At 44.0% G+C, this 13,335-nt stretch overlaps 2 protein-coding genes across 4 annotated transcripts; one reads left to right on the top strand and one right to left on the bottom strand.

Moving 5' to 3' along the window:
• The first annotated feature begins 1,278 nt into the window (after positions 1-1,278).
• Positions 1,279-7,871, top strand: LOC117135242 (acetylcholinesterase). Of its 3 annotated transcripts, none has more exons than XM_033295385.1 (8): positions 1,279-1,350; positions 3,387-3,559; positions 3,618-3,750; positions 4,122-4,550; positions 4,611-5,830; positions 5,892-6,203; positions 6,271-6,972; positions 7,039-7,871. In XM_033295385.1, the coding sequence occupies exons 2-7, from the start codon at positions 3,393-3,395 to the stop codon at positions 6,878-6,880; spliced, it is 2,871 nt and encodes a 956-aa protein (XP_033151276.1). In that variant the 5' UTR covers positions 1,279-1,350; positions 3,387-3,392; the 3' UTR covers positions 6,881-6,972; positions 7,039-7,871. The 3 variants fall into 3 exon arrangements, with proteins under 3 accessions (XP_033151276.1, XP_033151277.1, XP_033151278.1); XM_033295386.1 differs by having other exon boundaries at positions 1,301-1,474; XM_033295387.1 differs by lacking the exon at positions 1,279-1,350 and adding an exon at positions 1,707-1,730.
• Positions 7,872-9,723: 1,852 nt separating this feature from the next.
• LOC117135241 (exosome RNA helicase MTR4) lies at positions 9,724-13,275 on the bottom strand. Its single transcript, XM_033295383.1, has 2 exons — positions 12,111-13,275; positions 9,724-12,056 (listed from the first exon to the last, which is right to left on the bottom strand). The coding sequence occupies exons 1-2, from the start codon at positions 13,192-13,194 to the stop codon at positions 9,985-9,987; spliced, it is 3,156 nt and encodes a 1,051-aa protein (XP_033151274.1). The 5' UTR covers positions 13,195-13,275; the 3' UTR covers positions 9,724-9,984.
• Positions 13,276-13,335: the final 60 nt, after the last annotated feature.

The following is a 13,335-nucleotide window of genomic DNA, read 5'->3' as shown; positions in this document are numbered from 1 at the left end:
TATAATTAAAATTAGCAGCTACGCCCAGCAACCCGCTCAATAAGTCGGGGTCAAAATGTGAACCGATCGCCAATTGGCTTCGTCGTGCTGAGCTCCAAGCGTGAATCACGACCCATCCATCCATCCATCGTCTGGGCTGCGTCCTATATAATAGAATTCAATTAGAAATTATGCAAAGTTTTATTCCGTTTTGTCATGCTAAGATAACTCATTACTGCTTTATCCAGAACGTCTTGTTTTGGATGACAAGACTTGTATTTCCTAATAACTACTGACTTGGTATACATATTTATTTGCTTGTTTTTAACTTAAATATAAGCTTTAATATAAGTAAGCTGGTAAACTCTTATTACTAATACTTATCCCTTGTTGCATAACTTTATACTTTAAATTAAGATCTTTTAAGATGTAGTTCAACGACTGATTTAATTTAGATTATTCAGATTATTCAATTAATTCAGAGATTTCATAATATTTTGTTTAAAAAAACTAGGCTGTTAGTTAAAAGAAATAAACAGTAGCAGAAATAGTAGGCGGGATAAGTCGGCGGGACAGTCTGCGGGTCGGCAGATGCAAAAGTGACTTGCCGGTAAAGAATAAAAGAAATAAATCCTTTTATCAATTTCCAGTACGAACCTAATCGGAATAGATCGGAATATTAATATTATTATTATTATAATTATTATTATTATTATAGTTATTAATTTATTATTATTATTATTATTATTATTATTATTATTATTATTATTATTATTATTATTATTATTATTATTATTATTATTATTAGTATTATTATTATTATTATTATTATTATTATTATTATGATTATTATTATTATGATTATTACTATTATTATTATTTTTGCTATTATTATTCTTATTTTTTTCTTGTTATTATTGTTAATTTTCTTGTTTTCCTTCTTTTTATTATAAATATATTATTATTATTCTTGTTGTTATTATTCTTATTATTATTATTCTTATTATAATTATTATTAATATTATTATTATTCTTATTATTATTATTGTTGTTATTTTTATTATTCTTATTATTATTATTATTTTTATTATTATTCTTATTATTCTTATTTTTATTATTCTTATTTTCTTATTTTTAGTATTATTATTATCATTATTATTATTCATTATTTTTGTTTTAAAGGAAATTTCTATCTACAGACTAGCACTTTTTAGATTTTTAGGGAGAGCGCCCAGCTGACAGAGCGGCTCTCTTCCCATTCGATTCGAGTTGCGTTGGGTTTGGTTGTGGTTTTGGTTGGCTCGTCAGTTCGTCGGCAGCGTTCGAAAGAGTCGGTTGGCTGCGTTTTGGCGGTAGTGGTTGTGCGCACAGGTGAGAGTTTGGTGTGCAAGAGGCGGTTGGTTAAAGTTAAAGCTGCGCGCGCCCAATACAACGATAGAATCGGTTGGCCAGGTGTATCTGTGTGCGAATCGTTGGTAACAGCCGGCAACTGAGTGTGAGTGTTAACTGAGTTTCGTTCGCTGTGTGCGTGAGAACTGAGAAGTGGTTTTTGGACGGCACAGTGCGCTTACCTGGCTTACCTGAGTCTCAGTCTCCGCCGACTCAAAAACGGTCATTTCAGCTGCGTTACGTTTTTTCTCGCTTGTATTCAGTCTTGTTTTTGGTTAGTGTTTTTTTGTTTGTTACCTTTTCGGGGCGTTGGCCAAGAAAGTTATTGTGAGTGAGAAACGCATTAAAGTTGAAACCAAAATGTGAGTGGTAATGGTTGGAAAATCGCGATTAGATAGTGAAATGACAATTGGAGCATAACTGTAAAAACAGTGAGATTAAGTCACAGAGAAAGAAAACAAGTGCAATAAGAAACAAAACAGTAGTTTAAAATAACTGCTTATATAAACAAAAAAAGATAAAGAAGATCTTTAAATAATAAGATTTTCTTTTAAAATTACTTATTAATTCCGTTAGAAGTGTATACTCTTTAAGTTATCTACAATAATAACTGTATCGCAAATGCATCCGATTCTTTTCCGTGGATTGGTAACAACAACACCTGTGTGGTGGGCCAACACACAGATACACACACACACACGCACATGATGGGCACGCACACAGGCGCACCTGCGCTTCACTTTCAGCGTTATCGTTGCGTTTATTGTTTGCTTTGGTGATTGCGAAAAGGCAAAAACTTCTACAAATGATTCATCAACGCGCAACAGCAACAAATGCCAACGAAATTTCGACACGAAATTCGATCTGAAAGTTCCCATCCAGTTTCGCTATAAACCAAGCTCGTCCATATGTATGTATGTATATGCATATGTACATATGTCATTTTTGTGCAGGCGTTTGCACTTCCGTATGTTTTTTAGGAACCCTTCGAGGGTTGAGCCGTCGTATCATCGAATAACCGGGTAACTTGAGGCGTCCACAGGCAGGTTAATGCACCCGTACATGTACGAGTCCTTGTGCCACATTCAACACACTCGCAGTCAGAACATTAGCATCAGTTACAACTATGTACATCTTTTGCATCTTATGTTCTATCGATATTCGATTAATCATAAATACATATATGGTTTAGACCCACCTGTACTTCTAAATACATAATGCAACCAAGGCAACGATGGCTATGTTGCATCGATATAGACTGCATTGCCAATCAAATGCCAAGAGCAAAATTCAAACAAATTCAATTTGGAACAGCCAGGTGTTTATATTTTCACACTTTTTCTTTTGCCACATTTTCGCACGTAACAGTAGGGGTTGCATTGGCCGGAAACACCTGACACAAAAATATATTAATCATGTATTTTATATTATTTATCAACTCATAAATACATGGGCTTCACTTCTTGGTGTTATTTGAATGAGCGATAGTATTTCATTTGCTTTTCCAAAAAATCACTTGACCAACATTTTCCTAAACAATTTACTTGCCACCCAATGGGCTCACACCATTTTACACCGATGACCTTTCTCTATTATCGCTGCAATTAACCCATTGACGCCGTTCCAAAAAATCCAGACACGAGGCACCGAACATTCAGTGTGATGGGTATGGGGTTTGTTCATTCCACTCCGCACTGAAGTCGCATTTTATGCTGTAACTTATTTTTAGCGCTTTTTCGAGTCAGCATTCAAACGGGTTTGTCGGTCTCTCGGCTTTTTCTAATGCCGGATTGGTTTGGATTCGAGTGCCAAGAAAATTGAGCCAACCACGTAATGGAAAACCAGTTTGGTCACTCTTACTGGAACTCAGAGCCCGAGATTTGTTTTCATTCTGTTTGTTTATACTTGAATGTGCTTTTGGTTCACCATCTGAAACCTTTGTTGATTTATTGACGAAACTATTTCTTTTATATATGTAACTTAAGCGAAAAATTTCCGACTTTTGAATATTTTTCTAGATCACCATGATGCACAAATTGAAATATCGCGATAAAGTAAAATGGCTGTTAGCTCTTCTCGTGCTGATCGGCACTTGCTTTACTCCGACAAGTGGACAGACAAGAGATCCCAGATTTTATTCCCGTCCAGGCGTTGACTACCATTGGCCAAATCCCGGCGATCCGGATTACAGGTGAGTCATGGTTTCCGTTCGACTTATCAGCTTTTGTACTTAAGTTTGGTGCTTACAGAACCTACACGTTCAACGATCGCCGATATGGTCATTATCAGCCAAATGGGTATGGAGCCAACTATCCAGGCAGAAATCCACCGGGACAGTATCCACAGGGAATGCCGAATGAGGATCGCTTTCGATTTGATCCGGTAAGATATAATTCGATATTAAATACCCATTCCCAATACCCAATTGCAAAATGATCCGAATATTTATTGTGGGTTCCCAACTCGCGCTTTATCAATTAACTTCCGTGACACAAAAAACTGACCCCCATACCAAAGAAGCGCACCGAAAGATCCATAAGCGAACAATGCCCAGTCATTGAGAGAGATAGAGTTTGTCCGATCAACAGATCCATCGGTCCAATATCAAAGCAATAATCTTAATTAAGTTTTCATGCCATCGCGACTTAATCAATTACACATGTCGCCCATTCACTGATCGACTCAGAGTCTCCATTTGTTCCATGTCAAATGGTCTAATGATGGTACCATATTTCCCCCATTTCCCATCACAGAACGATCCAAATGCTCGGACCCAGTTTCCCGGAGTGCTAGCCGGATGGCGTGAGGATTTGCAGGGCAAGCAACGCCGGGATTCGTTGACCCTGGAGCGGGATGTATTCGTGACCACCAACTATGGCCAGGTGCAGGGCTTCAAGGTGTACATGTACGACAATCCAGACCCCAAGTCCTTCTATCGTCCCTACCACTCGACCGTGGATCGTGTGATGGGCGAGTGCTCGGTCTTCCTGGGCATTCCCTACGCCCTGCCGCCCACCTTCGAGGGCAGGTTCAAGCCACCACGCGTCCATCGAGGCTGGCAGCTGCTCCAGGCCGTCGACTTTGGACCCGCCTGTCCACAGCCTGTGCGGTACACGGGTGCCACGAAGGGAATCATGGACATGGACGAGGATTGCCTCTACTTGAATGTGTATTCGCCGAAGGTAGGTTTCAACTAAATCATATTATAAAACTTCCAAATACTATATTCGTTTCTTACTCAGACTGGTGCTGGTGTGGCTCAAAAGTACCCGGTTATGGTGTACATCCATGGCGGCGAGTTCATCCGTGGAGCCTCCAACCTATTCCAGGGTCATATTCTGGCCTCGTTCTACGACGTGGTCGTGGTGACCCTGAATTACCGCCTTGGTGCCCTGGGATTCCTATCCACGGGTGATGAGAACTCGCCCGGAAACTACGGAATCCTCGATCAAGCGATGGCGCTGCGTTGGGTCCACGACAATATTGAGTTCTTCAACGGCGATCGGAACTCCATCACTCTATTTGGTCCGGGAGCGGGAGGCGCCTCCGCTGGACTCTTGATGGTGGCACCACAGACGCGGAACATAGTGCGTCGTGTGATCGCGCAGTCCGGCTCGGCTCTAGCGGATTGGGCGCTGATCCAGGACAAGTATCGCGCCCAGAACACGAGCCGCGTGCTGGGACAACTGCTGGGCTGCTCCATCGAATCGTCGTGGAAGTTGGTCAACTGCCTGCGCACCGGGCGCAGCTTCTATGAGCTGGGAAACGCTGAGTTCTCTCCCCAGGTGGGCAGCTTTCCATGGGGTCCAGTTTTGGACCACAACTTCACGTTGCCCGGCGACGATTGGTACGAGGGATGGCGCGAAAAGGACTGGCGTTTCCTCACCCAAACGCCGGAAACCCTCATCCGGGCCGGAAAATTCAACCGGAATATTCAGTACATGACGGGCGTGACCACACAGGAAGCGGCCTTTTTTGTGGCCCAAAACGAATCCTTAAGTCCGTACTATGAACTAGATGGACGCTTCTTCGATCAGAAGATAAGGGAACACGTTTTCCGCTACAACTATACACTTAATCCGAACGGAGTTTACGAGGCCATCAAGTACATGTACACCTTCTGGCCGGATCCCAATAATAACACCATAATCCGGGACCAGTACATAAACATGCTGAGTGATCTCTACTACCGGGCACCGGTGGATCAAATGGTCAAGCTGATGCTGGAGCAGAAGGTACCGGTCTATATGTACGTACTGAACACCACTGTGGAGGCACTGAATCTGCCACAGTGGCGAAAGTATCCGCACGACACCGAGCGTTATTTCCTCACCGGAGCTCCCTTCATGGACACCGAGTTCTTTCCCAAAAAGGAGCACCTGCAGCGCAACATGTGGACGGATAATGATCGCAATATGAGTCACTTCTTCATGCAGACGTATTCCAATTTTGCTAGATATGGGTAAGTAACTATAAGTAACAATACTATACCTATATATACTAAAACTTTGCTTTAATTCCAGCAATCCGACGCCGCAGCAGGTGCTAGGCATGCATTTCCAGCGCGCCTACCAGGGCGAGATTCGGTACTTGAACATCAATACCACGTACAACTCCTCCATTCTGCTCAACTATCGGCAGACGGAGTGCGCCTTCTGGACGCAATACTTGCCCACAGTTATCGGTGTGCTGGTGCCCACCTATCCACCCACCACGGAGTACTGGTGGGAGCCCAAGGAGCCGCTGCAGATCGCCTTCTGGAGCATGTCAGTGGCCTGCTTCTTCCTCATAGTCCTGGTGGTCATCTGTTGCATCATGTGGCGCAATGCCAAGCGGTAGGTTTTGGATGAATATAATATTATACCATAATATAATCCAACAATAACTGATCCACATCCACAGCCAATCGGATCGCTTCTATGACGAAGATGTCTTCATCAATGGCGAGGGCTTGGAACCGGAACCGGATGCGCGTGGTGTGGACAATGCCCACATGGTGACCAACCACCATGCCCTGCGCTCCAGGGATAATATCTACGAGTACCGCGACTCTCCATCCACCAAAACCTTGGCCAGCAAAGCGCACACGGACACCACCTCGTTGCGCTCACCCAGTTCGCTGGCCATGACCCAAAAGTCCAGCAGCCAGGCGTCCCTCAAATCAGGCATCTCGCTCAAGGAAACCAATGGCCACTTGGTGAAGCAATCGGAAAGGGCAGCCACGCCACGATCCCAACAAAATGGCTCCACCGCAAAGGTGGCGTCTCCTCCTGTGGAGGAAAAGCGTCTACTGCAGCCACTTTCCAGCACGCCTGTGACGCAGTTGCAGGCGGAGCCGGCTAAAAGAGTTCCCACCGCCGCCAGTGTCTCGGGCAGCAGTCGGAGCACCACTCCGGTGCCCTCTGCCCGCAGCACCACCACGCACACCACAACAGCCACCTTGAGTTCCCAGCCAGCGGCTCAGCCGAGGAGAACCCACCTGGTGGAGGGAGTGCCTCAGACATCCGTATAAGTAACAGCTCTCTAAGCGCAGGATGCGCTTAGGGAGTCAGCCGAATCGTCCAATTACAGAGCCAATCAACAATCCAGGAGGAAGTATGCCAGGTGGGTCCTTTCATTGATATTTGTATGGACAATCACATTACTTACCAAAAATCTTTATTCTTACAGTTTCTCCTGGAATTTTATTTAAAGTAAGTTAGATATTTCCGAAAAAAAATAGCTTAAGTTTTGTATTTATGATAGGTTTGTAAACAGATCTTTGAGATCTCAGTTTTGAGTTTTAGTTTAGGCAAACCTGTATTTCTAATGCCTTTAAGTTAATTTAAGTTAACTTGTTCGTAAGTTTGATAACCCAACGAATACAAATCCATATCAATGACATTCCATAGCCTTATAATCGGCCTTCACGTGTATATATAGAATTTAAATGTATAATAAGAGTTATTTAAATCTAGGAAATGTTCTGCCGTAACTGAAGGGATTTAGCTATATAATACAAGTATTTTTATAACCAATGCTGAACTTAACTTTTTAAAACTCCCTTTTAGTGGCAGTAATATCGAATGAAATTGTAAAGAGAGTATATCTTTTTAATAAAATATAGAAAACGAATAAATTAACGTTATCAAAAATAATGCATTACATTATTTAAGACCTGCTATTATTTGATAACAAACTCATAACATTGTCGCGTCCCGTATCATAAGAATATCATTAAAATACCATTAGATCCTAGCCACTCCCACACATCATCAAGAGCAATACCTACAGTGCCTTAATATCTGGTAATTGTCCTCGATGGACCCACCACTAGTTCTTGATGAACAGTGCCCCCCATCCATGTACCGACTAAGTGTGCCTTTCATACATAAATGTACTCCTAGTTATATAACTTCTATATGTTCGTTGTGTCGCATATAAGCAAAATGACCATACAAAATCAGTGTGAACCGTCCAATAACTTATGTTTTCAAAAGTATCGTGTACATTGTTTTTCTGTATACAGCTGTGTTCAAAAAAATAGCAGTGCTTGGGACCTGCGAGTTTAAGATAAAAAAATCCTATGATTTAAAGTTTTATTGGAAAATTTTTTTTTATAATATCATTAGGTATTCAATTTCAAACAATTCAACAAAAGTTTCACTTTTATTTCTTCAATAGTTTCGAAAATATAGATAAAAACAACAAAAGAGGCAGAAATTCTGGTGTTCAATGAAATAGCAGTGCTATGAAAAAATATAAAAAAAAAATCATCTTGACTAAGAACGAACTTAGTTTTTCTTTTTAATGTGTTAATTAGGGCCTAAAACTTGGTTGGATAGCCTTTGTTAGCCAGCACAGCCTTACACCCACGTGACATGGAGTCCACCAGGTCCTGCCAACGTTTGGGGGGAATTTTTGACTATGCATCCTGCACAACTTGCCAAATCTGAGCCTTAGACGTCGGGGAGTTTTTCGACACATATTGTTTAATGTCCCCCCACAGGTTTTCAATCGGGTTTAAATCGGAAGATGATGCTGGCCACTGCATTACATCTATTCTATTTCGGGTGAACCTATTCTTAGCCGATGAGCTTCTGCGTTTCGTATCATTATCCTGTTGGAATGTCTATTTTAAGGGTATATTATATTCAGAATATGACAGTAAGACATCATTAAGTATATTTGCATATGCGTTTTGGTCTATAATACCATAAATCATATGTTATGGACTCATACCATTGTAAAAAAAACAAGCCCATACCATAATTTTCGGTCCACCATGGTTGAAAGTCATCAGTGGGTGTTTTGGGTGGTACTCCGTGTTTGGAGGTCATCAGATATACTGGAGTGAACCAGTTCCACCAAATAGAACTATTTTTGACCCATCAATCCAAAAGATATTACGCCATTTGGAGACTGGCCAGATTAGGTAGGTCTTACGGAAGCTTAACCTTGCCTTAATATGCCTAGGGCTAAGTAGGGGATCCTTTTGTGGACTCCTCTCACAAACATTTTGATTCAGTAGTCATCTCTGAATAGTAACGTCGCTTATTCCCAAGTTCAGCTCAGACTTTATGTCCCCAAAGGATGCAAAAGGATAGACTTTGCTGTAACAAACTATGCGCCGATCCTCTATATCTGTGGTTTTACGTATGGTACCACGGTTTTCGGGCTTCCGTTCATATTTAATGGCATTGGATACCATTTTGGCAGAACATTCAAGGGTTTTTTGAATGTCCTTATATGTTTTTCCTTCCTTTCTAAGCTTAAAAATTAACATTCTTTTCTCCTGGGAGCAGTGGTGTCCTCTACCCACTAAAATAAAATTTTTTGAATTTTTTTTAATTTATTGCCCTTTAAAATATACGAATTATCTTTACCAAACTCACTTTTTAGAAAATATTGATCATTTCGAGACTTTACGATGGATAAAACCAGAGACTGCTATTTTTATGAACAGCCTAAAAGTGGTGAATTTGCTCAAGAATGTAAATAAAAAAAGGATAACATGAAAAACTGACGGGATTTTCTTTTTTTCTATATCTATACATTCCATTTTACAAAAATAAGTGGAATAAAAAGTGGATTCCACAAAGGGACATGGAGAAATACATTTGTGTTTCTTAGTTTCCATCGCACTGCTATTTTTTTGAACACAGCTGTATATCTTCATTTGTCACACGATCGAAAGCATATTGTTTTCACCACATTATATATGTTTATATGTACTTTAGATAAGTTTGATGTATTTGTCCATAAATAAATATTTTTACATTACTCAATGTTGTTTTCGGAAATGCTTTGAATCCGCATTATCAATTATGACAAATTTGACTTCACTGTTGTGGTTTTGAAATAAAACAAACGTGATTTCGAAGTTAATATTTGTTAGACCTCATGGTCATATTTATTTTATTAACCGAGGATAAAATAACTTTTTATCATTAAACAAATTTACAAAGGTTGTCGGTATGTTAATCAATGAATAATCGCAAGCTTCGAAAACTAAATCTATGACCAAACATCAAGCTAGGAAACATCTTAATGGAGCTAAGAAACAAATCCGATTCCAATAAAATACGATTGGAATGGAAGTGGAAGTTAGGCCTTAAAATAGATTTTCCTAGAATCTTACAGATACAACGACGCGGCAAAGACAATGTCACGCTTGAGCAGCCTTATTCCTTCGGAGAACTTGTTTTCCAGGTCCGTGTTGCCAATGGTCTTCGAGGCCTGGCACATCTGGCGCAGAAGCTCCTCCAGTCGCCTCATGCAGCGGATGATGGAGCCTTCGAAGATGTCGGTCATCTTGCAGACCGCAAGGAAGCTGGAGCCCTTGCACCACGCCAGCACCACGTCCATTAGGAAGGGCTTAAACTTGTCCACGTACGTATCGGCGTCCAGATCGAGTTTGCATTCCGTGGACACCTTGGCAATGCGCCGCGCCAGATCCTGCATCGAGCGCAGTGGGCCCGATAGCTCCGTGGCGCTTTTCACCGACTCGCTGGACTTCTCGTCGCAAACGAAGCAGGAGAGGAGAGCCACGGCTTGCGGAGCGGTGAGGTCGTTAAATACTCCGTTGAAGATCATCTCGGTCATGAGCAGCTCATCCGCCGAGCTCAGTTCGCAGGCAACACGACCCTTGAACTCGATGACGTCGCCAGGCTTGCAGTAGCCCATGCGCCGGAGCACACGCTTGCGGTGCTTCAGTTCCTCCATCTGCAGCAGACTGCGGGCAGCCTTTAGCTCGGCCTTTAGGTCTTGCAGCTGCTTTTGTAGCGTTAGCTTGTCCTGGTACCGCCGGTGTATACGCTCCAGTTCCGGTGACTTGTGCAGCGGATGCTCCTCCAATCGCTTCTCAAATTGGGCAATGGTATTGACAATATCGCGGAAATCTCGATCCTTGATGTTCATGTCGTCGATGGGATTGAGGACCGGTGGTCCCAGGGGGAATCGTTTCTTGGCCTCCTGGATAGTCTTTAGCACGGCTCGCCGATTGTCAGCACTGCGTAGATCGTTGGGGAAGTACACGCGAATTGAGCTGATCTGGGTGATGAGGGTGTGGGCCACCGGCACCACCTCCATGCATCCACGTTCGTTCGGTTTGCATGGCTCCGTGTCGCCGGTTTTGGCGGCCGCTTCACTGACGTGCAGCAAAACATCAATCGTGACGCTGGGCTCAGCCTTTAAAGGATTCTTGCGGCTTTGGTCTTGCTTCTTGAAGTTCAGCACAATCCCCCAGTCGTACTCCTGTGAGCCGGCGGCCACCTTGACCAACCTACCTGGCTGTAGGAACGGCAAAAGGTATTGCGGCTTCGTTATCCACTGACGGAACTCCTTGCCGTGCTGATCCAGCTGAGAGCGTATGTGATGGTAGGAGGCAATGTTGTGCTCGTCCTTGATAGTCAGCTTATTCAGCTCCAGCGTCTTCTGCTCCACCTGGTCATGCAGGCCGGGCAGTGCTGCTTGATTTTGGAACTGATAGAAACTGCGTTCCAGCATGTACTCCGGATTGATTTCCTCCACGCGAAGGAGATTTAGCACCATATTGTATGTAAGATGGAAGGCCGAATTGATGGGATCTGCCTTGCCCTGAACAATATCACGACCAACAGCCGGCGAAACTTTTTCGTCAATCATGAGAATGACGATGCCCTTGTCATCCAATCCTCGTCGACCGGCACGTCCCGCCATCTGGATGTACTCGCCAGAGCTGATCCATCGGAAGTTCTTGCCATCGAACTTGCGCGGAGCCGTAAACAGCACAGTTCGAGCCGGCATGTTAAGGCCCATTGCAAAGGTTTCGGTGGCGAACAAGGCCTTGATCAGACCTTCGCCGAACAGAATCTCAATGGTCTCCTTTAGAATGGGCAGCAGACCGCCGTGATGGATGCCAATGCCGCGACGCAACAACGGCAACACGTTTTCCACCTGCGGCAGGCGACGATCCTCCTCCGTGAGCACGTCCATAGCATTGTTGAACACCTCGTCCACTAGTTTCTTTTCGTCGGGAGTGTTGAAGTCCAGCTTGGCCATCTGCATGGCGTAGATCTCGCAGTCCTTCTTGCTGAACGAAAAAATGATCACCGGTGCAAAATTGCGCTCCATTATCATCTTGACTATTTTAAAGATATTTGTTTGTCCGGCATTAGTTCCCTTAATGCCCCCATTGCGTCCTTTCTGATCTCCCTTGCCGGCCTCACCTGAAAGACATGGAAGTTAAACTATGTTTGGATTTGATTTCCAATTCGATTTACCTGCATTGGCCAGCACTGCCATTGCTGTGGTGAAGTTGTCCTCCTTGAACTGCCCCTTTTCATCGACGATAAGATGGATGCCATCGCCTCCGGCCGGGAAGATGTAGTGCTGCAGAGGAGTGGGACGGTAGTCGGTGTAGACCACGTGACATGGCTGCTTGTGCAGGTGGCAGACCCACTCGGCGAATTGTCGAGCATTGGGAATGGTGGCCGAGAGAAAGACATATCGCACGTTGTCCGGCAGAAGGATGAGCGTTTCTTCCCAGACGACGCCGCGCTCCTTGTCGCGCATGTAGTGAATCTCGTCGAAGACCACCCAGCCCACCTCGCGCATGATCTCGCTACCACGGTACAACATGTTCCGCAAAATCTCGGTGGTCATGATCAAACAGGAGGCCGATGGATTTATGGTCACATCACCGGTGACCAGACCCACGTCCTTAAACTCTTCGGTGAATTCACGGAACTTCTGGTTGGACAGAGCCTTGATGGGAGTGGTGTATATAACACGCTGCTTGGCGGCCAATGATTTTGCTATGGCATACTCCGCCACCACCGTCTTACCGGCTGACGTGTGGGCGGAAACCAGAACACTCTGGCTGTTGTCAATGCACAGAATCGCCTGGCGCTGGAACGGATCGAGCACGAAGGGGTACTCCTTCGCAGGCACGCCGCTGAACGGCTTTAGGGGTATGTACTCCTGGTCGGGATGCGCGGCAACCTCATGGGTGCATGACTTCGGAGCGTCCAACAAGTGCGTGACAATCCTGTTCCGCAGGGCCTCCAGAGCCGCGGAATCGTCTATATCGAGGGTACGAGTGGGTTCGTCATCTGGATTGTCGTCACCCACCGCATCCGTTGACTCCTCCTGCTTCAGACGCTTGGTGGGCTCCTCAGTGCCGTCTCCTTTGTCATCGCCGTCCGCTTCTTTCGAGGATTTCGAGGTACTGGTGTCAGCCGCTTGGCGCTTATTTCCTTTCTTGGAGCCACCGCTTCCCGATGGCTTCTCCTCCTGGTTAAGTGCTGGTGGCGGCACCGACGGCGACTCTTCATCAAAGCAGTCGAATAGCTCATCTATATCCATGCCTTAAGCGGAATTTAATGTTTATTTTTCACGAACTATTTCAACGCACGCCGCAAAACATGTGAAAGACCGATATCACGATAGACATGGTTATCGATTCTGCCGACCGCCGTCAGTAATGACCATCTGACTATTTTGAGG

The sequence above is a fragment of the Drosophila mauritiana genome, chromosome 2L, assembly GCF_004382145.1.
Source record: "Drosophila mauritiana strain mau12 chromosome 2L, ASM438214v1, whole genome shotgun sequence".
Lineage (NCBI taxonomy): Eukaryota > Metazoa > Arthropoda > Insecta > Diptera > Drosophilidae > Drosophila > Drosophila mauritiana.
This window is presented reverse-complemented; position numbering and strand designations above follow the sequence as displayed.